Source organism: Stenella coeruleoalba (genome assembly GCF_951394435.1).
Source record: "Stenella coeruleoalba genome assembly, chromosome: X".
In the NCBI taxonomy this organism is placed as follows: Eukaryota; Metazoa; Chordata; class Mammalia; order Artiodactyla; family Delphinidae; genus Stenella; species Stenella coeruleoalba.
This window is the reverse complement of record NC_137152.1, coordinates 90310585-90336096: the sequence shown is the minus strand read 5'-3', so window position 1 is coordinate 90336096 and position 25512 is coordinate 90310585. Positions and strand designations below refer to the sequence as shown.

Here is a 25512-nt window from a genome sequence, read left to right as displayed (position 1 = left end):
TGAGACTTACTGTTTTAAAAAAACTTACATCCCTGTACACCTGAAACTAATATAATATTGTAAAACAACTATACCTTAATAAAAATTTGTATGATTATAAAATAAAATCCTAAAAAAACTCCATACATCCCTGAACCTAGGCCCCTATTAGCACTCCAAACATTTTTAACAGCTTTACTGAGATATGATTTCCATACCATAAAGTTCACTCAAAGTGTACAATTCAGTGGCTTTTAGTAAATTTTTAGAGTTGTGCCAATTTACTCAATTTTACCATGATCTCATTTTAGAACATCTTTATCATCCTAAAAAGAAATCTTGTACCTGTTAGCAGTCACTCTTGGTCCCCTCTTTGCTTACCAACCCATCCCTAGGCAACCACTCACCTACTTTCTGTTTCTATAGGTTGTTCCAAACATTGTGGAGTCAGTTTACAAGCCGCACAAGAAAACCATTCATTTATCATGTTTGGCTCTGGGAAAAAATATTGGTTTTTGCAATTTCAAAATTTCCAGTCCAGTCAATACTTGCCACCACTCAGAATAAATCTAAAGGAAGTGACATTGACTCTCCAATGCAATGCTCAAATAGGTACAGAAAAATTCCGTGCCACGGCAGCATCGTGGGAATAAGTTCTCAAGTGGACTACTTGGAAGGGAATCATTTATTTGGATCCTTCTGGCCCTCCCTTCTTTCCTTATGGAAGCAAAAATCAGTATCATTACCTTTAAGTTATATCTTACTAACATGGCCCCTATTCAAAGAAGTGTAGAGTCAGTTAGTATAACAAGATTTATACACATGAACTAATTAAGAGAAGGTCTGTGGAGTCTATCTCCTAATTGTCACTCTTATCCATTCCCTCCTCTTCATACCCATGGCCACTGCCATTGTTCAGGTCCTCAACATCTCTTGTTCAAACAATTGTGCTGGTCGTGACCTACCTCTAAACTCTGCCTTCTCTAATTCCTTGTCCACAATGCCTTTGGAATAGGGTAACCATGTAACTCATAAACGAAGACTGTCTTGGATAAACTGAGATGTGTGGTCAGCCTACTTCAGAGTGATTTCACTCCATTATCCATAAATCGTCAAAAGTTCCCCCTTACTACAGGATCAATTTCAAATTTCTTAGTCTGGCATAGAAGGCCCTTTACCATCCAGCAGCATCTAGCTCCTACCTAACCAGTCTGACCTCATATTATTCCTTTCCTCTCCGTCCCTCCGACTTTATATCCTAGCAACACCATCACTATCCAAGGCTTTGGTCTTTAGACATGCTCCCCCTTTCCCTTTCCTATCAAACCCATGAATTCCTATTTATTATTTAAGTGTAATATCAATATTCTTCTCTGATCATTCTAATGAGACTTACATGCTTCTTTTTGAGGGCAGGAAGCTTGTCTTTTCATCCCTGTAACTTCAGTGCCCAGAACAGTGGCTGCCACTGAATTTGCTGACTAAATGAATGTGAACAAGCAAATATGTATTCAAGAGCTAAACTGTGTGCTACAGACGATACTTCGTGCTAATTTAGACGTGATCTAGTTTCTGGGCTAGTGAACAACTTCATTCAGACCTACCAGTAGATAGTATACCTGGAAAAAAAAATGTTTCATTCATGGGTTGTTCATCCATGGTTGTTAGGTTTGTTGTTGTTTGTTTTTCGTAAGAGAAGTCCATGTTTCAGTTAGGTTAAATAAGAGTCACGATATGTGAGTCGTTGTAATTCTTTTCCTCTTGTATTCCCAATCTCAGTCAATGGTACAACTATCTGTCCACTCAGTAGCCCGAGTCCGAGATCTGGGAGTCACCCTGACTTATCCCTTACCTTCACTCCCCATGTGTGTAGTTGTCCACTGAGTCCTGGGCCTGTATCTGTTTACCTCCTAGATACTTTTTGAATCTGTCGTCTCCTCATTACTACTGTTCTAGTTAGGCCCTCACCATTTTTTGTTTGGGCTATTCCGACAGCCTCCTAACTGGATTCAGAATTTCCAGCCTCTGCCCACTCGAGTCCAGGCTCCACACCTATGTCAGGATGCTCTAAGTGCAGACCTGATCACGTGATTCTCTGGTTCAGGGGTCCTGGATGCTTCCTCAACACCTACAGGGTAAAGCTCAATCTCCTTGGCATGGAATGCAAGGTTCTTTGTATCTGGCTCTTGCTTCATTCTCCATCTCATCTTCCCCACTTCCCCACTAGAACCTTATGCTCTCACCATAACAAACGAATTGTAGCTCATGATCAGATCCTGCTTAGCGACTTGGCTCCCTCTCTTAAAACTCCAGTGCTCATATCCACCACCAATTCTACTGATATACTCAAGTGGCACTGAATAAGTTAATGTTCCCAACCATATACTTTTATACTTTCTTTACATGCTATTCTCTGCCCGCAATGTCCTTCTTAAGTTTTCTTCCTGGCAAGTCCTTATTCACGCTTCAACTCAGCTTCAGTTATGCCTCCTCTAGGAAGGCTTCCCTGATGTTTTTGGAATAAAATTAATAATTTCCCTTCTCTGTACTGCCATTGTACCTTCTCTCTCTCTCTCTCTTTCTGCCTCCTCTTTTGCTTTTTTTCTTGTTTTTGCTCTTGCTCTCCTTCTCTGTACTTAATATACCATCCATCTATATCTATGTATTTGACATCCCCTTATAGACTGTGTCGTAAGGACAGGGGCCATGTCTTATTCATCTCTGCATCCTCAGTGCTTCCCCATATAATGCTGTATGTGAAATACGTTGGTTACTCAATAAATGTCTATTGAATTAAACTCAAATAAAATTAGGAATTACATTTAGTAAATGCCCCGTATTTTAAGGCAGGGGTTAGAGAATGTATTTTACTTGAGCTATCTCTATAGAATACCACCAATGTAATTCTGAGTTGCTATTTCATTTTTCAGATTGTCTCACAGATTTCTACATCACTGAGAACTACCTTCCTTCAAGCCAGCTGTGACTGGGTAAGGACCTGGAACTTAAAAAATTTTTAAATGAAATGACGATTTTAAAGTCACTTGAAACCACAGTTTTATTAAGCAGTTTAAAGTCTTCTAAGAAAGTTATACTATTAAGTTGCTGAGCAAACTCTTTTCCATAGACTGAACAAAAGCAAATAAGCTTCACCCCAAGCCACTTTCTGAATTATGACCAATTCCAATTGGCAGGCTTCAGTTAATGAGGTTTTTATTTTATTTTATTTTATTTTTATACAGCAGGTTCTTATTAGTTATCTATTTTATACATATTAGTGTATATATGTCAATCCCAATCTCCCAATTCATCCAACCTCCCACCTCCCACGCCTTGCTTTCCCCCCTTGGTGTCCATACATCTGTTCTCTACATCTGTGTCTCTATTAATGAGGCTTTATGGCAGTAAATTACTCAACTTTTATCTCCATGGTATGCAGGATAAAAACAACAACAACAACAACTGGGAATAAATCCTTTCATGAGGATTACCGAAAGACAACCATTTTGAGGCGCTTCTGCTTCTGAATTTAACTGCTATTCTGATAAAATGGCGTCCTCATGCCCATTACCGGTCACAGGAGAGTGTGTGCTGCCATCTACTGATGCTAAGCAAGTGAACAGCAGGCCTTGTGTACAAAACAAGCTTTGACGGTGACCTCTTGCATCAGAGCCATTCTAATTTGTGTTCCTAAATTATACTAAAGAAAGGAGAAAACACTGGTACACGATAGGGATAAAGAGACAAAATTCAGCAACTCAACATCAAAAGGAAAAAATGATGGCAATACAGAACGACTTCCAACCAGAGCAATTTCCTAAATGAGAAACAAACCATTCACTTTAAAGTACAAGGATTTAAGAAGTCACTAAATACTAGTATTTGAAAATAGGCTTCATGATGTGGTTTCAGTGACAGAAAAGCCCATCAGTGTGTTTGCCTACATGTCAAGGAAACTAAGTTGAACTCCAAGCATTAAAAGACTGTCTGTTTGGCATAATGAAGGTTTTGATTTCTGAGAAAAAGCAAAAGAACTCTCCGAACTAATATTAGTTCTATCTGAGGGGGGATTCGGAGAAAGAGTTTTGAGTGGGGAATGCTGGGGGAGGGGAGGGACTAGAGGAGGAGGCGATTGCACAATTCTGCTGACAGTCAGCACCTTTTGAAAAATTTCACTAAAATGTAGGGGTTTCTTTATTTTCCAGCAGATTCAGACCAGACCACAATGAACAAGGCAGACCCAGGCTATCTGTCTGTGTAAAACTGAAAGATGATCTGTTCATTTCAGCCATTAATGATCCCATGGTCTGGCTCCCACAATCAGTATCTGTGTGGAAGAAGAATAGCCTGACAGCTCTGTGGTCTGGGCTGCCCACGTCATAGTAATCAGATCCCTGAGACTGAAGGTGAGGCCGCCCTCCCCTCCTCCCCACGCTTATGGTGGGGTCCACCCTGGTATGGGCCGTAGGCCATTTTCCTACCTCCCTGTCTCCCTTTTCCCTCTCCGTTGCCTCTTAGTACAGGCTCCTTTACTCCTTCCCCAAGCCCCTTCTCCTCAGTGATTTCCGTACAGGGCCCGTACATCTGGGATTATTGCTGGTTTCAAACATTCTGTCCCCCTGAAGATCCTAGGCCCCAATTTTTTTTTTTTTGCGGTACGCGGGCCTCTCACTGCTGTGGCCTCTCCCATTGCGGAGCACAGGCTCCGGACGCGCAGGCTCAGCGGCCATGGCTCACGGGCCCAGCCGCTCCGCGGCATGTGGGATCTTCCCGGACCGGGGCACGAACCTGTGTCCCCTGCATCGGCAGGCGGACTCTCAACCACTGTGCCACCAGGGAAGCCCCCCAATTTTTTATAGTGAAAAATACGGTTGCTCTCATGGTGGAAAACACAGCATAATAATTCTAAGCAACTATTTATTGTGCTGGGTGGCTTACATACTTTGCCTCGTTTGGTCCTCACAAAATCCCCATTATACCAGTACAATCGTCTCCATTTTTCAGATGAAGACACTAAATTTTAGAAGAGTTCAGTGACTTGTCTAAGGACACACAGCTGGTCTGGGTCTATGACTCACTCAGACTCAGTTATGATTCACTTCAAAGTCTGTCCTATTGTATTATCTTAATAAGGCTTTATATTCATGTAATAAAATAGTAACTACCGTTTATTGAGCACCTATTGTGTACCAAGTACTCTTGCTGGAGGTTTTTACATACATTATTCTCATTGAATTATCATAATGCTATAAGGTTGGTACCATTATTATCCCCATTTTTCTTAATGAGGAAAAAGAGGTCCAGAAAAGTTACAATAACTTGCCTAAAGTGACACAGCTGGGAGCAATGGGCTTGCGATTTGAATCTGGGCCTTTCTGACGCCAATACCTGTCCTCTTAGCCATAGGTTGGGCTACGTAAAATCCATCCTGTAGACAGAGTCCTAAAATGTAGTTACGATTCTCATCCCCATTTGGCCAATAAGAAATGAAGGTTCAGAGGGGTTCAATAACTAGCTTAAGGTTATATAAGCGAGTAAGTGGCAGAGACAGGGCCCAGGGAGGGTGACGGTGAAGCAGAAGCAGGAAAGACTGACTTTGCAGACTTTGCAGTAAAGCTCAGCCTGGATTTGCTTCGTGAAAAACACTCCTCCATTTCTTGGCAGGTGTGCCCTGCCGACATCTGTGAGCACAAGGTAGGGTTGAGAGTTGCAGGTGGCCCACAGGCTGGAGGGAAAAAGATTCTCTCTAGGCCCAAGCATTCTCCAATAGAGAAAACAACTGACTTAATTCTTAATTAAAAATGTAATCAATCAAACATGGCTTTTTCCTCTTCATCATGTTGCTCAGTGTAGGGCAGAATAAACAACAAATACCACAGCTCCAGAACCCTTACAGTTTGCAAGCAAAACAAGATCTTGCCCCCGCCTCAAAATAATGCCTGTTTCTCTGTCAGTGAACTTAAGAAAGCTATAAATGTATTTTCACTATAATAAATCTACTGAGACTTGAAACAGTTATCAAATAATCAATTTTACTAAAGCGAGGCTGCTAGATTTTTAAAATCTGATATATTCTCACAGGTCATGTAAAGTAAAGGAAAAAAACTGAGGCAATGGTCTGAATACTTGAACTGAAATTATCCAGGCAATTCTTTCCTTTATTCCTTCCCTTTTACACAAATAGACAGCTGGCAAATGCAGAAGCAAAGTGGGTAATGGAAATAGTATAAGCTTTGAAGGCAAACAGATATGAATTCCAACTCTGGCTCTGCCACTCATTAGTTTGGTGATCTGGTCACTCCAGCTTTTTGAGGCTTACTTTCACTGATCTATAAAATGAGGCTATGAAAATCTACCACAAGGGATTACTGTGAAAATTAAACTTGATAATGTATGTGAAGTGGTCAGCAGAGAAGGCACTTAATAAACGGGAATTATTGCTGTTGTTATTAAGGAAATAGTTGGTATTAGCACTAGAGGCATGTTTGATCGTGTACAGTAAAGTCGGTTGGCTCAATTGGTCCCTCAATTCCAGTTCTGAGCGCTGACAACGGCAACCCAAACCTTTGCCTTTCCAAATACCTCTGTGTCAGACTGTCTCAACATCAGCACTGTTGACATTTTGGGCTGAATAATTCTTTGTCGCGGAGGGGAAAGGAAGGAAGCTACCCTTTGCATTATAGAGTGTTTATAAGCATCCTTAGCCTCCATCCACTAGATGCCAGTGGCATTCCCTGTGCTGTGACAATAAACATGTCTCCAGATACTGCCAAATGTCCCCTGGAGGGCAAAATGGCCCTACGACCACCTCTGCAGAGTCTTCCTGTGGCCTATAGCCTGCACTGCTCTCTTCCTTTCCTGAGTTCTTTTAGACAGACAGTTGCATGAAACAAGATGGCCTCCTATTCTCTCATTGTATCACACTATTAAATCTTATCTTCCAAATAAAATTGTAAGTTTCTTAATATCAGGAAATTGTTTTTCTATGGTTTCCTCCAAAGACTCTGGCATAGAACACGTAAGTAGGAACCCAGTAAAGATGCATTTGTCTGCTCATTTTTTCACCCATTCAATCAACAAGCATCCGTTAAGTGCCTTTCTGTACCAGGCACTTTATTAGAGCTGGATGTATGGGAAAAGAAGGCACAATCTCTGTCTTTAAAGAGCTCCCAGTCTAGTGAAGGAGACAGACAAGTACAGTGTGATATTTGCTGCAATAAAGGCAGTGAAAAGAAGGTCCATTGACTCAGACTGAGAGAGACAAGGAGGGCTTTCCTGAGGAGGTGTCTTTTGAGCTGAGGTTTGAAGGATGAGTAGGAGTTAGTCAGATTGGAGGCACGAACTGTAGATAACTAGTGATTTGTTAGATGCTTTTGTAGTATGAGTTTAATGAATGTGCTTCACAGAACTTTGACTCTTTTCAACAGAGGATTTTTTTAAAAATCTCTTTGACTCAGAAAGCTAAGTGGAAGAGGAGTGTTTTGTAAAATGGAGCGAGTGTGTATGCACAAGCCTGGGTACACTAATGACACTGGGTACACTGGGTACACTAATGACACTGCAGGAAGGAGGCTGTGAGCATTTGCTGGCCCTGCCTCCCTGTCCACATAGCAATTTCCTAAATTAAGAGAAAAGGCAATTTTATCGTGGCCACCAACTTTGATTGACTGTGTTGGGTTTTGAGGTTGAACTATCCATCATGACTGATCAGGTGGGGGCCCCTGGGGTATGATCATAAGATCTTTTTCATCAGACTGATCCCCTTTGGGGGTATAATCTTAAAATAAAACTTACTACTTAATTCATTTAGTGAAGTTTTCACCTTGATTGATGTTTTTCAATTGAAAATGCTTGGTTTTTGTGCAATTAGGAGTATGAGGGAGGAGGTGATCTGGAATACACAGTGAGTCTCAAACTTTTCATCTTGTGATGTCAGGGAGCCTGGAGTGCATGCAAGCAGGTTCAAATTTTTAAAGGTTCAATCCCCACTCTAGGTGGAGAAACCCTCTCATGAAGAAACTAATGATGGCAAAACAAAAAACAACTCACTTAGCTTCTCTAGGATCTCCTCATCTGTCATCTTGGATTTTTTCCTTTGCCGATCTGTGTTTCTATACAAAGTACTGGAATTGGCGTTCTCAGCAGAAGGTGGTGTGACCTCTTTATTTGGTGCTGCTGGTGAAGCAATGGATTCAACCACGGAACGAGTGTAGATCTTAAAGACAAAAAATCTGGTTACAGATTAAAGACCAAAATAATGCTACAATTGATGAACCTACATTGACACATCAGGATCACTCAAAGTCCACAGTTTACATATGGTTCACTCTTTTTTTTTTTACACATACACACAATGATTTATTATCATGTACTTTCATAATTATTAGATGTATCCTTTACAATAACGACTTCAGAAGTATCCATTTTTGTAGATCATTAATAAATTCAATGTTCCTTGAATCCAAAATCACTAATTGGGTATGGGTAATACAGATACTAGTGAAAATTCTATAACTAAAGAGTTGTAAGACCATAGACAATTAAATCACTTTCCTAAAGTTTTAGGGTCTGATTATGCCTGATATCTCTCTTCTAATTCTCAAAATTTATGTTTGGCCTTCCCCTCTGAGTCTTTCTTTTCAGAAATGCCTTTTCTGTCTCCCATTATCCTTTATATGGGATGGCAGCCTCCAGGGCCATCAATTTCTGTAGAGATACTTACCAAACTGTATTTACCTACAAAAGTCAAGTAGGAGGAACTAGAGGAACATACTATAATGAAGGTAGAGTTGGGCTGTTGTATTTTTGGCCACACAGAGAGTGGACCAATAGGATTATGATATTCAAGTACCCTATTTTTCATCACTTTCAATCCATCAATCCCATGGTTCACTCTTAATGCACATTCTATGGGCTTGGATGAATGTATAATGACATGCATCCATCATTATGGTATCACACAGAGTATTTTCTCTGCTCTAAAAATCTTCTGTGCTCCACCTATTCATTCCTCCCTCCACCCCGCCCCTCAACATTTAATGAGTTTTTAAAGACAAGTGATTTCTATCAAAAAAGATCTTTAAGTTGCTTCAAGTATACTGCCCTTGAAAGCTCTCAGGGGCTAGTCTTTTGAGGTCCCCAAACACGCTGTGCTAATTGTGGTCTTGGTGCCTCTGCGTATGCAATTCTTCCTACCAGATTCCCATGGCTTTTGTTCTCTTTCTTAACTTCTGCAGCAGTTTTAAAATTTAGCACTTCTTTGTATATTGCTTGGTATTATTCTCTAATTGTCATGTGCTAATCTGCATCCTCAAACAGCAACCCCAGTGAAATTTTTATCTTATACTCTAGTTCCGGGAACATAGATGCTCAACAGATACTAGGTGACTAACTAGATTCTGACTCTAGGACTATGCCAAAGGACGTCTGTTGAATCATTTGGAAACACGGTCACTTGGGACTTACTGATTTTGTATGCTCTGGTCTTGGTGCAATGACTGGTGGCGGCTCATTGTCGTCTTCTTCTTCTTCCTCTTCTTCATCTTCTTCTTCAGACACAGGGGGAGCCAAAGGAGGCTCTGATGCTGTTTTTGTACTCTTACGGTAAAAACAAAGTTTAAAGACCAGATCTTAACTCCTCATTGTTTCTCTTCAGAAGTGAGAAAAGGGAGATAAAATATCTAAGCACGTAGGGACAGGAAGGAACTTCATCTTTTACAAATGCACAGAACCATCTACAATTTGGTGGCCAGAACCTGCCCGCATTCAGAGATAAATTCAGGTCAGGATTTAAGCACCATGAAATTTTAAAACTTCCTTTTATTTTCCACTGAGCTCAAAAACAGTGAGCTATTCATTGAACATTTTCAAGTTCAGTGTTTTTGAAATCAATGAATATATTTTAAAAAGCAAATTAATTGCTATTAACGCCTTGACTTGGTACTGGGCAGATTGTCAATGTGTTGATTGACAGTTTGTCAACCAGCAAGTGGCTATTTTGTGCCTAAAGATCAGAGCATGCGTATGGCATAAATACAGCTCTGCAAATATTCACGAAGTACAAGCGAGCCCATAAATGTTTCTTTCCTGTTCAGCCTCCCGGAAAGAAGCACTCAGAGAATAACAGACATGAAGATTTAAGGAATGCTCATCTACATAAATAACTTTCAGTCTCAACCAACAGGTAAATGATGATTTGCAATGAGAAAAATTTCAATAACACCAAAAATAATGACAGCAACCACAGTATCTAGGGTTGGTTCTTGATCGTTCACATTAATGCAGGGGTAGAATGGTACCAAAGGTGGATTTTGAAATAACTATGGCCATGGTACTCAAAGTGTGGTCCCCAGATCAGCATCATTAGCATTATCAAGGAATTTGTTAGAAATGCAAATTCTTGGACTCTATCCAGACCTATGAATCAAATTCTGGGGGTGGGACCCAGCAATCTGTGCGATAACAAGCCTTCCAGATGATCCTGATGCTTGCTTAAGTTTAAAAATCACTGAACTATGATATAGATCTTTGTTGTTCAGTATGATGGCTATTCAACACTTAAAATGTGGCTAGTCTGAGTTGAGATGTAAGGTGTAAGTGAAAAATACATACCAGGTACTGAATACATAATAAGAAAAAAATATAAAATATTTCCTTATTGCTTTTTATATGGAGTGTATGTTGAAATAAAAATATTTTAATATGTTGGGTTAAATAAAATATATTATTAAAATTAACTTCACCTATTTCTTTTTACTTTTAAAAATGAAAGTCAGAAAATTTAAAATTACACATATGGCTTTTATTACATTTCTGTTGGACAGCACTATTATAGATGGTTTTTGAGTTTTTGTTGTGTGTGTGTGCATGTGTGTGTGTACTTGTTTATTTTTTGTTTATGCCTTTGAGTACACTGGCTCAGGCTAAGCCTAAAAAGAATTTTCTTTCTTTCTTTCTTTCTTTCTTTCTTTCTTTCTTTCTTTCTTTCTTTCTTTCTTTCTTTCTTTCTTTCACATCTTTATTGGTGTATAATTGCTTTACAATGGTGTGTTAGTTTCTGCTTTATAACAAAGTGAATCAGCTATGCATATACATATAGCCCCATATCTCTTCCCTCTTGCCTCTCCCTCCCTCCCACCCTCCCTATCCCACCCCTCTAGGTGGACACAAAGCACTGAGCTGATCTCCCTGTGCTATGCGGCTGCTTCCCACTAGCTATCTATTTCACATTTGTTAGTGTATATATGTCCATGCCACTCTCTCACTTCGTCCCAGATTACCCTTCTCCTTCCCTGTGTCCTCAAGTCCATTCTCTACATCTGCATCTTTATTCCTGTCCTGCCCCTAGGTTCTTCAGAACCATTTTTTTTCTTAGATTCCTTATATGTGTGTTAGCATATGGTCTTTGTTTTTCTCTCTCTGACTTACTTCACTCTGTATGACAGACTCTAGGTCCATCCACCTCACTACAAATAACTCAATTTCATTTCTTTTTATGGCTGAGTAATATTCCATTGTATATATGTGCCACATCTTCTTTACCCATTCATCTGTTGATGGACACTTAGGTCGCTTCCAGGTCCTGGCTATTGTAAATAGAGATGCAATGAACATTTTGGTACATGACTCTTTTTGAATTATGGTTTTCTCAGGGTATATGCCAGTAGTGGGATTGCTGGGTCATATGGTAGTTCTATTTGTAGTTTTTTAAGGAACCTCCATACTGTTCTCCATAGTGGCTGTATCAATTCACATTCCCACCAACAGTGCAAGAGTGTTCCCTTTTCTCCACACCCTCTCCAGCGTTTATTGTTTCTAGATTTTTTGATGATGGCCATTCTGACTGGTGTGAGGTGATATCTCATTTCAGTTTTGATTTGCGCTTCTCTAATGATTAATGATGTTGAGCATTCTTTTATGTGTTTGTTGGCAATCTGTACATCTTCTCTGGAGACTAGAAAGAATTTTCATTCCTCGAGGACAAAGTTCCTGAGGCAGATGCAGACAGCCTACTAATAGACGGTTACATCAAAGGACCTCAGTCTGTGATTTAAATTCACTGTGGATTTTCTATAATCATGTATAAACCTACGGTGGTGTAATAGGTATAGCCATGTATCTTATTGGAGCCAGCAAGACTTATATACTGTGACAAGACAACTTAGAATTTATAAATTTGAAAGAATATTTGATTGCCTGATATATACGCTGAGTGGTTTATAGATTGAAGTTTATATGCTTACTTGATATTGTTTTTCTATTTTTTTTAATTTTTAGTTTATATTGGAGTATAGTTGACTAACAATGTTGTGTTAGTTTCAGGTGTACAGCATATTTATTCTTAATTTAGCCAAAACAGCTGGGCTATTACATTGGGTTGTGGCTGCGTGGATAGCAACATATATTAATGACGTTATATTTCTAGATAAAAAATCAGTTTCTTTTTGTGAAAGACTAATTCTTCATGGCACCTCAGGGCACAGGGAGAAGTTGCCTTTGGATTAATGGTATTTGCTTTGATATTATTTTGTTCCAGAAACTTCTACTCCATCTTATGCCAGCTGGAATCCAGGATGCAACTAATCACTGTTCCTTGGTAGATGGGCAGAACCTGCATATAAATTGACTCGTTTCTATATGGCAAACAATGCTATTTTATTCATCAGGCAATATGAACCATGCCTAGGAATAATAAGCTGTACGTGTGCCTAAGAAAATATTTGAACTCAGAAATAAATCATCGGCTCCAAAATGCCACAAGAAAATGATAAAATTTGTCGGTTAATGTCTCATTAAATGTCTGTTAAGTATAATATATGTCAACTTAATTAATTAGTTCTTTAAATTTAGTATTTATAGAAATTTCATTATATTAAAAAACAAATTATAGGTTAGGCTGTTCTATTTAGCAACAATTCTTGAGTATTCACAATGATTTCTAAGAAATTACACCTAACCATAAATTAAGTGCTACTTATGATCAAATAATCTCAAAATTAACATTTTAAAAATTACTTTTAAAATTTTATAGCAAAAATAAAAAGTGGGGTATAGAGGCCCTTTAATATACTTGATATATTTGATACAATGCATCACATGTCCTCCATAAGTGAGAGTGTATATACAGCCTATGAGGATCTAAAAGTGGCCCAACCCTTAAACTGGTACAAAGACCAACCAGTGCCTACTGGCCAAGAGGTAGCCTTGCACATTTCAGTTCTCGCTAATTTACTAGAGAAGATCCACCTGCAAAATTTCATGGACTGATTCTTAACATTCATTACTATCCTCACTACCCTAATTTCATATGGGGGACATTCCAGTCTCTAAGGATGGACTAAGGGACTATTCGAAAACCTAAAGATTTTCATCCTTTGAGGGTTTACAAGGCAGGAAGAAGATACATGTCTGTTTATCTGGGACCAAACACTATGCTGCCATGTTGGTTGGTTGGAAAGAATGTGTGACCTTCAGTGGACATTATGTTTTGGATGTTGGTTGGGCCAGGGAGCATTAACTACCCAGCATTACACATAGATACCAGGCCTTGGTACTAAGAATTGAAATGAACATAATTTCTTGCTCCTGTGTATTTTTTCCACAGATTTTCCATCCCTGTGTAAATAACACTGGGGCTGGGCATACTTTCTTTTCCCTGTGTTAAACAATATCAAGATGGAGCATATTTTCCTGTTCTTATGTTACACAATACTGAGAACAAGCAAAAATAGCTTAGCTTCTCACTTTAAGAAATACTTGTTCTTGGAAGATAAGACTGAACCAACTGAAGTAATTTACTTATTAAGAATAACAACAGCTTGCTCACCAAAACTCTATTCAAGACCCTCACTTTGCTGTATTCCCCAATCCAAAGTTACTTTATCAGAAACACTGCACAATCCTAACTCTTTTCTTGTCTTGCGAGACCTGCTTCAAAATCACATAGCCGTGCTCCAAAACCCTATAGATATTCTCCCTTGACATCCCGTTTCTAAGACACTGGCAGTGCTCTTTCTTGCTCCTGTAAGTATAATAAACTTAGCTTTCCTTGATTAACAGCTTTTTTTTGATGGCCTTTGGGGGAGTCAAAGTTATAATGTTGCTACACTCTTCCTTCCGGGCTGAGGATTACTATGTCTAGTATGTATAAACTTGTAAAAATAGAGACAGATGGATATCAAGTAAGGAATTTTTTGTCTTTCTGAAATTAAGTATTTTTGACAGTCATTATGCCACACGTTCAGTCGAGCTAGGCAGGTTATTCTTAACCTGATTGGGTCTTGGACTCATTTCCAATTCTAAAGGGTTTGGCCTATCTCCCCAGAAAAATACAGGTAGACACATATTTTTACATATAATTTCAAGAGTTCATATGTCTTCTGAAGCCCATTCATGGACTCTAAGTTGTAAACCCTGCTCTAGAGAATACACCAGCTAGTGGAACTACCTTAGGAAACTCTCCTTTCTTTGAGCTTAATTGTTAAAGGTCGAAGAAAGAAGAAGTAAGGACTTTGGAGACTTTAGATAATGCTAAGTGTGGCCTGAGAGCCCCTCTTGGTTGCCTGTTTACAATACAGATTTCAGGGCTCCATTCTACTCTGGGAATGGAGCCCTAGAATCTGCATTTTAACAGGCTATCCAGCCAATTCTAATGCATACTGAAATTTTTAAAAAGCACTAATGTAGATGAACAAAATAAGCCAGTACTGTAAAAAAAAAAGTGTCATCTGTCACACGTACACCCAGTTTCTCTAGGCACAAATCACGGCATATTCATATTATTGCTGTTACCTTCCACTCAAAATACTAGCTCAGGATTCTCAATGCATTACTTCACTCTTGATAGTACAATAAATATACACAAATTTCAAAGTAGCCTCAAATCGAAGAGTAGATCCCTGAACAGTATTTAGCGTTTAATAACACTAACACCAAAGAAGCTATCATGAGTGGGCAGTGAAGCAGATTCGTATGACTATGAGAGGCATCGCTGAATTCATTATTAATTATATTGCCATTAGTTTAACACATTTAGTGAATATAACATTGTTTCTATTTTGATTCCCACCCAGGCTACTAGAAGATGCCAACACTTGTGAGCAGTTCAGGCTATGTCGAGAAGGGGTAGTCAATCCCATTAAATCACATCCTGTAGGATAGCTAGGTCTACTGGGAGTGTTTCTAATACAACAAAAGCACAAGCAGTGTGAAGTGCAATCTCCCCCTAGAACCATAAGGAGAACACAAGATGCAATTCCCCAAGTTACTGAGCCCAAAGAAGTGACCCAACCTGACCTTAAGGGTCTAAATTCAGTTCATTCAATCAATAGAAACCCAGCCTTCCTCAAGTAGCCTAATCAATTAGTTCCATCTGGAAGTCTTGCTAAACCTTCGAACTCAAACTGTCCAATAGGAAACTCAGCATCTTCTCCCAGAAATATGCATCTCCTGAAAGATAATACCCTCATATTTTTGGCCACCCACATAGCATCCAAAGCCTGCAATCATCTCTGACCTCAACCTTTCCTCCAACATCTAATCAATAACCTAAACATCTTTGGAATTTAAATCTAATCTCCATTCCCACTGCCACTACCTCACGTAGGCCCTCATCACCTCTGGCCTTGGATGCTTGAGATATTTCCCCAGTCAGTCTCCCTGCATCCAGTCTTACCTTCTGTCCTTAATTCACTCTGGACATTTGCGATCAGATCACTCTTCTAAAGCATAAACTTTATTCACCTAACTCTCCTGCCCCACAAAACTTCAAGGGCTTCCCACTGTACACTTACATAGGCCAGATTCCTTAGAATACCATTGAAGGGCTTCTATGATTTGGCTCCAACTTAACTTTCAAGGCTTAACTCCTATGATTCCTTTTCCTGCATCTCAGTCTTCATTCAAACCCATACCCCCTTGTCCCCTTGCTCTTTTCACTACCCTGCCCTTTATCATGCCTTCCCTTTGCTTAGAATGCCCTTCCTTATCTTCACGGATCCAAATCGCATCTGACCTTCAAGATCTAGTTCAAATTCCGCCTTTTCTATGAAGCATTTTCTAATTCAACAAATAGGTACCAAGTGCCTATTTTGTACTAGGCACTGAGCTTAAGCCCTTGAAGACGAGGGCCTGCTTCCTTTTCCCTCCCCAGCTAAAAGTAAGCTCCTTCCTTTGAATCCTCAGAGCACATGGACATATTTTATGGTACGTAACATGATCCATATGGTACTGTGCTTCTTTATGTTCCTACTTCTCTTCCCTTACCAGACTGAGCTCCAAATTTCCTAGTGCTTATAAGGAGGCACTTGCTAAATATATGTTCAATAAGTGAATACCCAGTTGTTTTATCTCCAAACAGTGAGTTCATGAGTTTCCTTTTTCTGATCTGATGGAATATTTTGAACATTATGTAGATTTAGTTTTAATTCTGTAAGTAAGACCTTGCAAGGTCTTACTTACTCTGAAGCAAGCTAAAAACAAAAGCAAGCTTACTTACTCTGAAGCAAGCTAAAAACAAAAGGTCAATATCCTAGGAGCTATAAGCTGTTTACAAAAATGAAAACCAACATACAGACTATCCTAGCAGGTTGGTGTTTAAAATAACCGACTACCGAAAAGATAACAACGATTTCTTTGTCAAGATACTTATCTAGTATCGCACAATAATGACAGTAATTAAATCAAGGGAGGTAAGGTATGTGTTGCTCAGGGAAGGTTGGTATTTTTGTCTTTCCCAGTTTGCTATTATCTCCCTTCACGTGCTGTTTTCAGTGAGGCCCAGGAAGCTGTCATGGCAAAGAAGCAAAAGGAGGGCAATGACCAGTGAGAAAAGAAGGGCTACGTTCGGCTCTGTTCTGAGAATTCTGAACAAGGCACCAGTACCATGGCCTCAGACAAGTCTCACGCATGGAGAGAATGAGTTTTCGTCTTTGTTGCCATCTACAAATGGCAGCGATAGTAGCTTACATTTAATAAACACACAGTATGTGCTAGGTAATGTACTAAGTATATTATATGCAGTAGCATATTCAATATTCACACAAGTTTTAGGAGGTAGGTACTGTTATTATTCCCAGTTAAAGGCCGAGGAAAGAGAGGGTCACAGAAGCTGAGCCACTTTCTGAAAGTGGCTCAGCTTGTAAGTGGAGGAATAAGACTAAACACCTACGCCCAGAGCCTTTACTCTTGTAAGTTTTCTTTTTAGTTGTGGTAAAATAGACATAACATAAAGTTTACCATCTTAACCATTTGGAAGTGTCTAGTCCAGGAGTGTTACGTATATTCATATTGCTGTGCATTCATCCCTGCTATCCATCTCCAGAATTCTTTCCATCTTGCAAAACTAAAACTTTGTACCCATTAAACAACAACACCCCGTTTCCACCTCACCCAGCAATCACTTTCTGTGTCTATGATATTGACTACTCTAGATACCTCATACAGGTAGGATCATACGGTATTTGTCTTTTTGTGACTGGATTATTTCACTTAGCATAATGTCTTAAAGGCTCAGCCATGTTGTAGCCTATGTAAGGATTTCCTTCCTTTTTAGGGCTGAATAATATCCCATTGTATGGATATACCACTTTTGTTTATTCGTTCATCTGTTGATGGACACTTGGGTTGCTTCCACCTTCTGGTTACTATGAGTAACGCTGCTATGAATATGGGTGTTCAAATATCTGTTCAAGACCCTGCTTTCAGTTCTTCTGGGTATATATCCAGAAGTGCAACTGCTGGATCATGCGGTAATTCTCTTCTAAATTTTTGAGGCCCTGCCGCATTATCTCAGAGCCTTTAGTTTTTACCAGCAATGACTTATTGCTGTCACACTGGCTGCCCAGGGTGACATCAAGCAGGCCAGCATTTGTCCTCTATAAAAGGAAGAATCAGCTTGACTATCCGTGACTCTGAATAAGCGGCGAGGAAACTTTCACTAATGCTAATTATTTCACTCCAAAGGAAGCAAATGGGGCAGGAGATAATTTCTATCAGGATATCAAAATGAAAATCATGTAAAGGGAAGCCTTGTCTAAGACTGTTTTCTGTGTAAGGGTATTCTTTCAGATACTAGAGCACTTCCAAGGCCCTTGAGCTAGGTTGCTTATTTTCTAGTCTCTTCTCTGATAAAACTATCTATGTGACTTTGGGCAAAGTCTCACTTTGTTGGAACAGGTGACACCGAAAGATGTAGTGGTATGACCTTAGACAAGTTATTTCACCTCTCTGAACCTCATCTGTAAAATGGAGACAATGATAAGACTTGCCTAATTGGGTTGTAGGAATGGTTAAGTGAATACAAAGTATTATTAGCCTAGTGCCTGGCACATTTGTTCAGTCAAGAGAAGTTTCTATCATTATGATGATTATTTTCAAGATTCTATATGTAAAAGAAATAGAAACATTTGTCTATGTAAAGACTTATGCATGAATTTTCATAGTAGCTTTATTTATAAACGCCCCAAACTGTAAACAGTCTAGAAACCCTTCAATGGGTAAATTGTTAAATAGCAGTATAGCCATACCATGGAATACTACTTAGCAATAAAAAGGAACAAACTATTGATACAATACAACAACTTGGATGAATCCTAAGAGCATTATGCTGAGAGAAAAGCCAATCCCCAAAGGACATATACTGTATTATTTCATTTACATTTGAAATGTCCAGAAAGACATATCTATAAAAGCAGATTAGTGATAGCCTAGGGCTAGGGTGCGGTGGATGGGGGTTAACTCTAGGCAGATCTGGGAGATCTTACTGGGGTGATGAAAGTGTTCTAAAACTAGATTGTGGTGATGGTAGCACAGGTGTATAAATTTACTAAAACTCATCAAACTGTACACTTAAAAACGGGTGAATTTTATGTATCTAAATTACACCTTTGAAATATTTTTAAAGGATTCTATGTGTATCTAAAAACAGGATCTGCACAATTGTATTCTGTTGGACCACTGGAAACACGGATCATACAAAACTGTTTTCAATTTTTCACTTACCGAAGGATGGGCTGCTATATATCCGTGTGCGCTTTTATCTGAAAAGTGAAGATAAAGATGTTACCTTTGTTTCATAAAGACTGCCTCATTTAGAGACCATGCTTAAAAAAACTGCATGTGTTCGACCAGAAGGAAATTTTCTGATTCAGTATTAAATAGATACTACGACAAATGACTAGTTTTTCTTAAAATAGCTCACACCCTTACATCATCACCATATTCTCGCCACCCCATCTTATAGATCTTAATGAAGGCCTCCAGTGAACGTCATCTATACTGAGGAGTGTTGAGATAACCTACTCCTGACTGGTATGATTTTACACGTCTATATCCAGAATTTCTCCTCGACTTCCTCCTTCCCTCTCCTCCTCCCTCCCTCATTTCCCTTCCTCCTTTCCACCCTTCCTTCCTTTCCCCTTCCCTTCTTCCCCTTCCCCTCCTAGGCTATTAGTTAGCCTCAACACGAGAGCATAAAGAAAACATATGGTGAGTTTCAGAATAGAGCAATAACTCAGATACTGTCGAGTTCTAACATAGTTTTTTCAGGATTTCATCTTTATAAACTGAGAGAATTTGACACATAAAAACAAAAGGGTTAAAAAGCAGTGGCAGGGCTTCCCTGGTGGCACAGTGGTTGAGAGTCCGCCTGCCGATGCAGGGGACACGGGTTCGTGCCCCGGTCCGGGAAGATCCCACATGCCACGGAGCGGCTGGGCCCGTGAGCCATGGCCGCTGAGCCTGCACGTCCGGAGCCTGTGCTCCGCAACGGGAGAGGCCACGACAGTGAGAGGCCCACATACCGAGAAAAAAAAAAAAAAAAAAAAAAGCAGTGGCAACGTGGAATAAAGAACAAATTCTGAAAATGTGCCCTGTACTAAAACCAATGCCAAGAGGTAGAGGCTCTTTATAGCTAGAGCACTAATGATACTATTCTCTTCTTTCTTTCTTTTTTTTTTTTTTTTCCGGTACGCGGGCCTCTCACTGTTGTGGGCTCGCCCGTTGTGGAGCACAGGCTCCAGACGCGCAGGCTCAGCGGCCATGGCTCACGGGCCCAGCCGCTCCGCGGCATGTGGGATCTTCCCGGACCGGGGCACGAACCCGCGTCCCCTGCATCGGCAGGCGGACTCTCAACCACTGCGCCACCAGGGAAGCCCCCTCTTCTTTCTTTAGATGTAAAATAATAAATTGTTTTAGAGACAAAACCCAGATCATCATTTTCACAATGCAAAATAATTGCTTGGTATATTTTTTCAGTTGCTTACAGTGCAAATTTGGACATCAAACCTTCAAACAAAAGCTGGGTCTACAGGCTAGCAAATGAAGTCGAGATATGGCAGGAATGTGGCCATGTCAATCTCTTATAAATACCAAGACATGATTTCTTTTTTTAAGTCTGATTTTGCGGTCAGATCAAAATAACCCAGCAACCACAAAATTTGTGCTGTGTCACCATGGTGCATGCAATTCAGTGAATCTAAGGGATAAAATAAATTTCAAGAGACCAGGGTTTGATCCAGACACCTCTGACTTCCTAAACGCATGACAAGGCCTGATCCTAAGTGACTCAGTGTCTTCATGCCAGTGAAGAGACAAAACAACAATCGTGATTGCTGATTCAAACTGACAACTACTGCTTCACTGAACAATTTCCTTATTTGAGTTATAAAATCACCCAAGTACTGGAAATCTCCTAACATCAACTTCAACTTGCAACTCATCTTTTGGTTGATTTATGTTGAAGTCATTCAGAAAAGGAACTTGAACTGGCTTCGAATACCCTCCAGGCATTCCGTTCTAATCCTGAGGTTCTGAGATTGGAATTACTTCTTCCCTTTTTTTTGGGGGCCGCACAGCTTTTGGGATCTTGGTTCCCGACCAGGGATCAAACCCGGGCCCCCTGCCATGGAAGCGCAGAGTCCTAACCACTGGACCGCCAGGGAAGTCCCACTTCTTCACTTTTTGATATCCTAGATTTACTCTTACCTCCGGACGTAAAGCTCATGTACTTCTGGTTGTTGACTGTTTCTTTGGAATCATAGAATTTGAGAACGTCTAGAACGGCTTGGGGGTTCTTCTTCTGTTCCAGCTTTGTTATGTTGGAGGTTTGGAGTAATCGTGCCCATTGCTCAGGAATTCCCTGTGGACAACCAAAGGGAAAGAATGGAAGCTCAGAACATTCGGCAGCTGCATTTTCATGTTCCAGTAAAGTTCTTCACCAAGAAGCCCATGCTACCTGTAGGATTACACTTGGGAAACTGAAGTTACACTCTAGATTTAAAGTTAGTAACTTAATAATGCAATCATTCTCTTCTCTAATTAAAACACATAGGTAAAACTAAGATCCAACTTAAAAAGGGTGGGTGGGAGTATGACTGTGATAGAAAAAAAAAGCGCATGAAAATCACCTCCATATTAACTCTGCTCATCCATGAAATGATGTTTACGGCTTAGCTTATTTTTTCTGGCGACTCAGGGCAGACATAGCAAGACTTCTCTAAATTTGTGCACAGCATAGTATAGTGCAGATCAATAGATTTTATATGCCTGGAATAACAGAAGCTGTTTCTGGGCATGTTGCAATCAGAATATCTTTTAGAATAAAAGTAAAGCCTCACCCTTGGTCAGTTCATCCTCTGTGGTTATCAAATGTAATTTTTTGGGGGGTCTAGAGCTTTAATATAAAGGGGGATTGAGAGGAGAACAAAAATAGAATCATGGACGAGCAATAACCACAGGGGTGCTAAATAGTAACATTTTCCCTGCAGCTTTCTCCTCTCCTCCCCCCATCCCCTCCTCCCCACTTCATTCATTGGCCACATAGAACCTGGGGACAGTGGCAACCATGCCAAAGCCTTCTGAAAATTTGCAATAATCTGAAGCGTTTAGAGCAGAGAGGAGGGAGTGTTTGGCAATCTAACCAAGGAGAATTGCAAAAATTGCACAGAGAGGTTAGCTTTGTATTGAGCGTTGAGCACTCTTTCCTACACGTTCGGCCTACAGATGTCCCCATTTCATAATTAACCAACCTCCAAGAGAACTTGGAGCGAGAAACAGACACACTCTTCCTGAAGTGCATCTAGACACAATTTACGTGGCTTTGTCCTATGAAGTCTCGGCAAAACAATGTGTGACGTGGGCCTCCAGAGTTTGGGAATGACAACAAAAAAGTGAGATAAGCCAAGCAACAACTCTACTGCACACACATGAACCTGCTGCTGCAGTGCTATGACATCTCAAAGAAGCACTTTGATGCAAGCTTCTTTTGGGCCTGTGACGCACCTCTGGGAGCTTCCCTGGGCACATCTGTGAGCCATAGAGATCTGGCTGTAATGGACGTAAATAAAGAAAGAAAAGAAAGTTAAAACAGAATGTGGGACAACTTAGAAGGTGGGAGGAGATGAAACCAATGGGTCTGAATGGGGAGGGGTTAATCCCTTCTAAAGTGGGGCGGTTATGAAAATAGGGAGGTATTAACTAAATCAGGGGCAGGACAGGCTACAGGACAACAGATTTAAGAAAACAGAGAAAACAACGATGTTCCAAAGTTTGGATGCATAGTTCCACTTTTGGCCAGATGCTTCCTCCATAAATATGCAATAATAAGGATTACCATTAAATGACTGGAGAAATTACTAAAAGGCAGAAACATGAATTTGGAGGGAAGAAGGATGGCATCATGAAAAGCTTCAACGACAATTTGTAAGTTGTTTTTACGACTGGGTGATCACAGGTAGCCCATGGCCATGTGATGAACTTACAAATTTCAGTTCCCAATTCTGGTGAACCATTTTCAATTTCACATTGGAAGTGTCTGTATGGCTAAAATTCAAAGAAGAGGTATATGGTGATGCTAAATTTAACCTGTTCTCATTAAGGTGATTCTTCTGTATTTTGGAGCTGAAGTCGTGGCTGGCTTAGAGAAAACTAGATTAAGGATTTCCCACACAGCCAGACTCTATGTTTGAATTGCTTAGACATTTAGGCCAGGGAAAGGGAAACCATTTCGTTTCAAACCATATTCTGAATAATCTCCATTTTAATGCCGCAGTTCTAAAGTCCCACTTCCCACAAAATAAGATCAGATATAAGGTAACAGCTTTGTCTAAATAAAGATGATATTTCCAATGCTACAGAAACATGCTTTTACCCAATTGATTTGATTTGGGTTACAGGTCTTTGATTCCTGGCATTTGGGGTTACTCCAAGCACAGTGAAAGGACACTTTTACATGCATTCATCACGCAATTTGCTGCTAAAGCCTTAAGCCAAAAATTTGAACTCAGGAGCCCATGCATGATCCCAGTTCTGATTCTAAGTGCAATTAATAGCGTTTGGTTAATACTGTAATGGCCAAAGGAGTTATTAAGTGTTACAAAACCAGGTAGGCATTGCACATAACCACAGAGCAGACATCACTGGCATGATCGTTACCGTAATCATTAGAATATTTGCAGTTATTATACATACTCATGGCACTTCTAAACTTTTGTGATAATAGTCTTGTGATCACTAGACAGCAGGAAAAACTGCTGTCAGTTGCAAAAGATCCTCCAGACAACTATACTTACCACGTGACTACACTGCTGACATAATTGTTTTCTTTTTTTAAGTTGAGATAAACCGGTTCATCAATGAAACCTGACCCTTAAATTTGAATGTATGCCATAAAGGCATGTAATCAGAAAGCCATAACTCATTACTCCAAATTGAGGTACAAACCCCAAAAGTCAGATAGCTAATGGAGACCTGGAAGTGTGAGCATCAGAAGCCTGACCATGTATGTAATAACAGCTAGATGTACGTCAAGCTGGGGATTGTCCAGTGTAGCCCAGGAGAATGGCAGCATGATACAACAGGCCAAGCATTTATCTTATCATAAGAAATGATAATGTATATCACTCATACCATTTTTCCCTCTGATTGACTTGAAGCGACCGTCACAGGTCTAGAGGTCTGGAAGGGGGAGTTCTGAAGTATTTGGGACAAAAATGGTAATATAAAGGGTAAGGACTTAGAGTAGTTTCATACCCAAAATTTCACCTCCCAACCTAATTTTAACCTCAGGGTCCAAGTGTGTGACCAAGTGTACAAGGTTGTATGGGCCAATTAGCCAAAGGGTAAACACCAAGCAATACACCAAACCAGTGTCCAAATATTCCAAATAACAGGCCCTTGTGAGACAACTGGACTCGACAGTTCAACAAATTGCTCAAAATTCAACCTCAACAACTGTAATGATCAAATTTAGTAATATGTCCCTCCCCCTCCACGTGAACACACACACACACACACACACACACACACACACACAACCAATTAGTGGTACTGGGGCGATTAAGACCCCATTCTAAATCCTACCAATAAAATGACTTTTAAAAGCTTATTATCATTTGGTATTTTTAAAGTTAGTAAATATAAATCATAGGTTAAGATAGTAAAAAAAAAGGCAGAATTTGGTATCTTTAAAAAACAACGTGGGGACAAATAGTTATGAAAGATTATCACAGCAACAATAAAGTACATCAGATTTCCAAACTTAGCCTGCGTCTCATCTATATATTCAGTGGATTTCTAACAATTGCATCCAAACACTTTATTTTATATTAGGTTTTTGGGAGGAGGGGAAAGGTTCTTGTTTGGTTTGGTTCAGTTGCATCAAAATGTTTTTCACAATTGGAAAGATTGCCCATCACACATCCCACCCCACCCCTCTCTGGTTGATTCTTGGGGTTCTAACTGACAGCAAAGTGAAAATGGATGGTCTCCAGTCAGCAAGATGATGGTGATTCACTTTCCTTCATTTCCATTCAGAACCCATAAAGAACAAAGGAAAAGCTAAAGATAGAGAAATTCTATCAGAAGATGTCAAGCAGGTAGGAAAGAGTGGAAAAAATTTAAAAATTGGAAAGGAACCAGAGTATCACATGAGAATAGTGGAGGGGAAAATTTTCACATCAGAAAACAAAAAGGAAGAATAAAAGAACAGAGAAATATGGAATGACAACAATTAAACAAGAAAAGATTAAACAGAAGAAAAGCACATGGAAAACAAAAAGGTCAAAACAGGAAAGACAGTTCTTAAAATAAAAAAGGGAAGATTTTTAAGATAAAACTTATAATGATTCAGTGCTTTTACTGTTTCAAACATCAGAAAAATAGTCATCTCTTTGTTTATGATTTTTTAAAAATCTAAACTTGTTCAGATTATAAAAATATATATAAATATTTTTTGTTTTGGGTGGTGATGATGGTGGTGGTAGTGGTGACAGTGAGGTTATATTTTCTAAGTGTAGCTAACAGAATATTCTCAAATACAGCAAAGAACAGAGGCTGGGCTCAAACTCAAGGCCATTTGAATAATATCTCTGACTCCAATGATGAAATTGGCTAAACCAGTATCTCAACTTTATCAATGTCAGCACTTCTTAACGTTCTCTTCTGCTTGCTACTGAGAACATACAATCAGCTCACATCACTTTACAAGGCTAAGATGTTTAGTCAGTTTCCATTTCATTCTCACACTGCTTACTTCCG

At 39.6% G+C, this 25512-nt stretch overlaps 1 protein-coding gene across 1 annotated transcript in view; it reads right to left on the bottom strand.

Moving 5' to 3' along the window:
* PAK3 (p21 (RAC1) activated kinase 3) overlaps positions 1 to 25512 on the bottom strand; it is a 117674-nt gene that overhangs the window by 43899 nt on the left and 48263 nt on the right. Inside the window, exons 7-10 of the mRNA XM_079911637.1 lie at positions 20962 to 21115; positions 18979 to 19016; positions 9445 to 9576; positions 8029 to 8194 (exon numbers count right to left, since the gene is read on the bottom strand). Coding sequence (XP_079767763.1) covers positions 8029 to 8194; positions 9445 to 9576; positions 18979 to 19016; positions 20962 to 21115 — 490 coding nt within the window. The remainder of the gene's footprint in view (positions 1 to 8028; positions 8195 to 9444; positions 9577 to 18978; positions 19017 to 20961; positions 21116 to 25512) is intronic.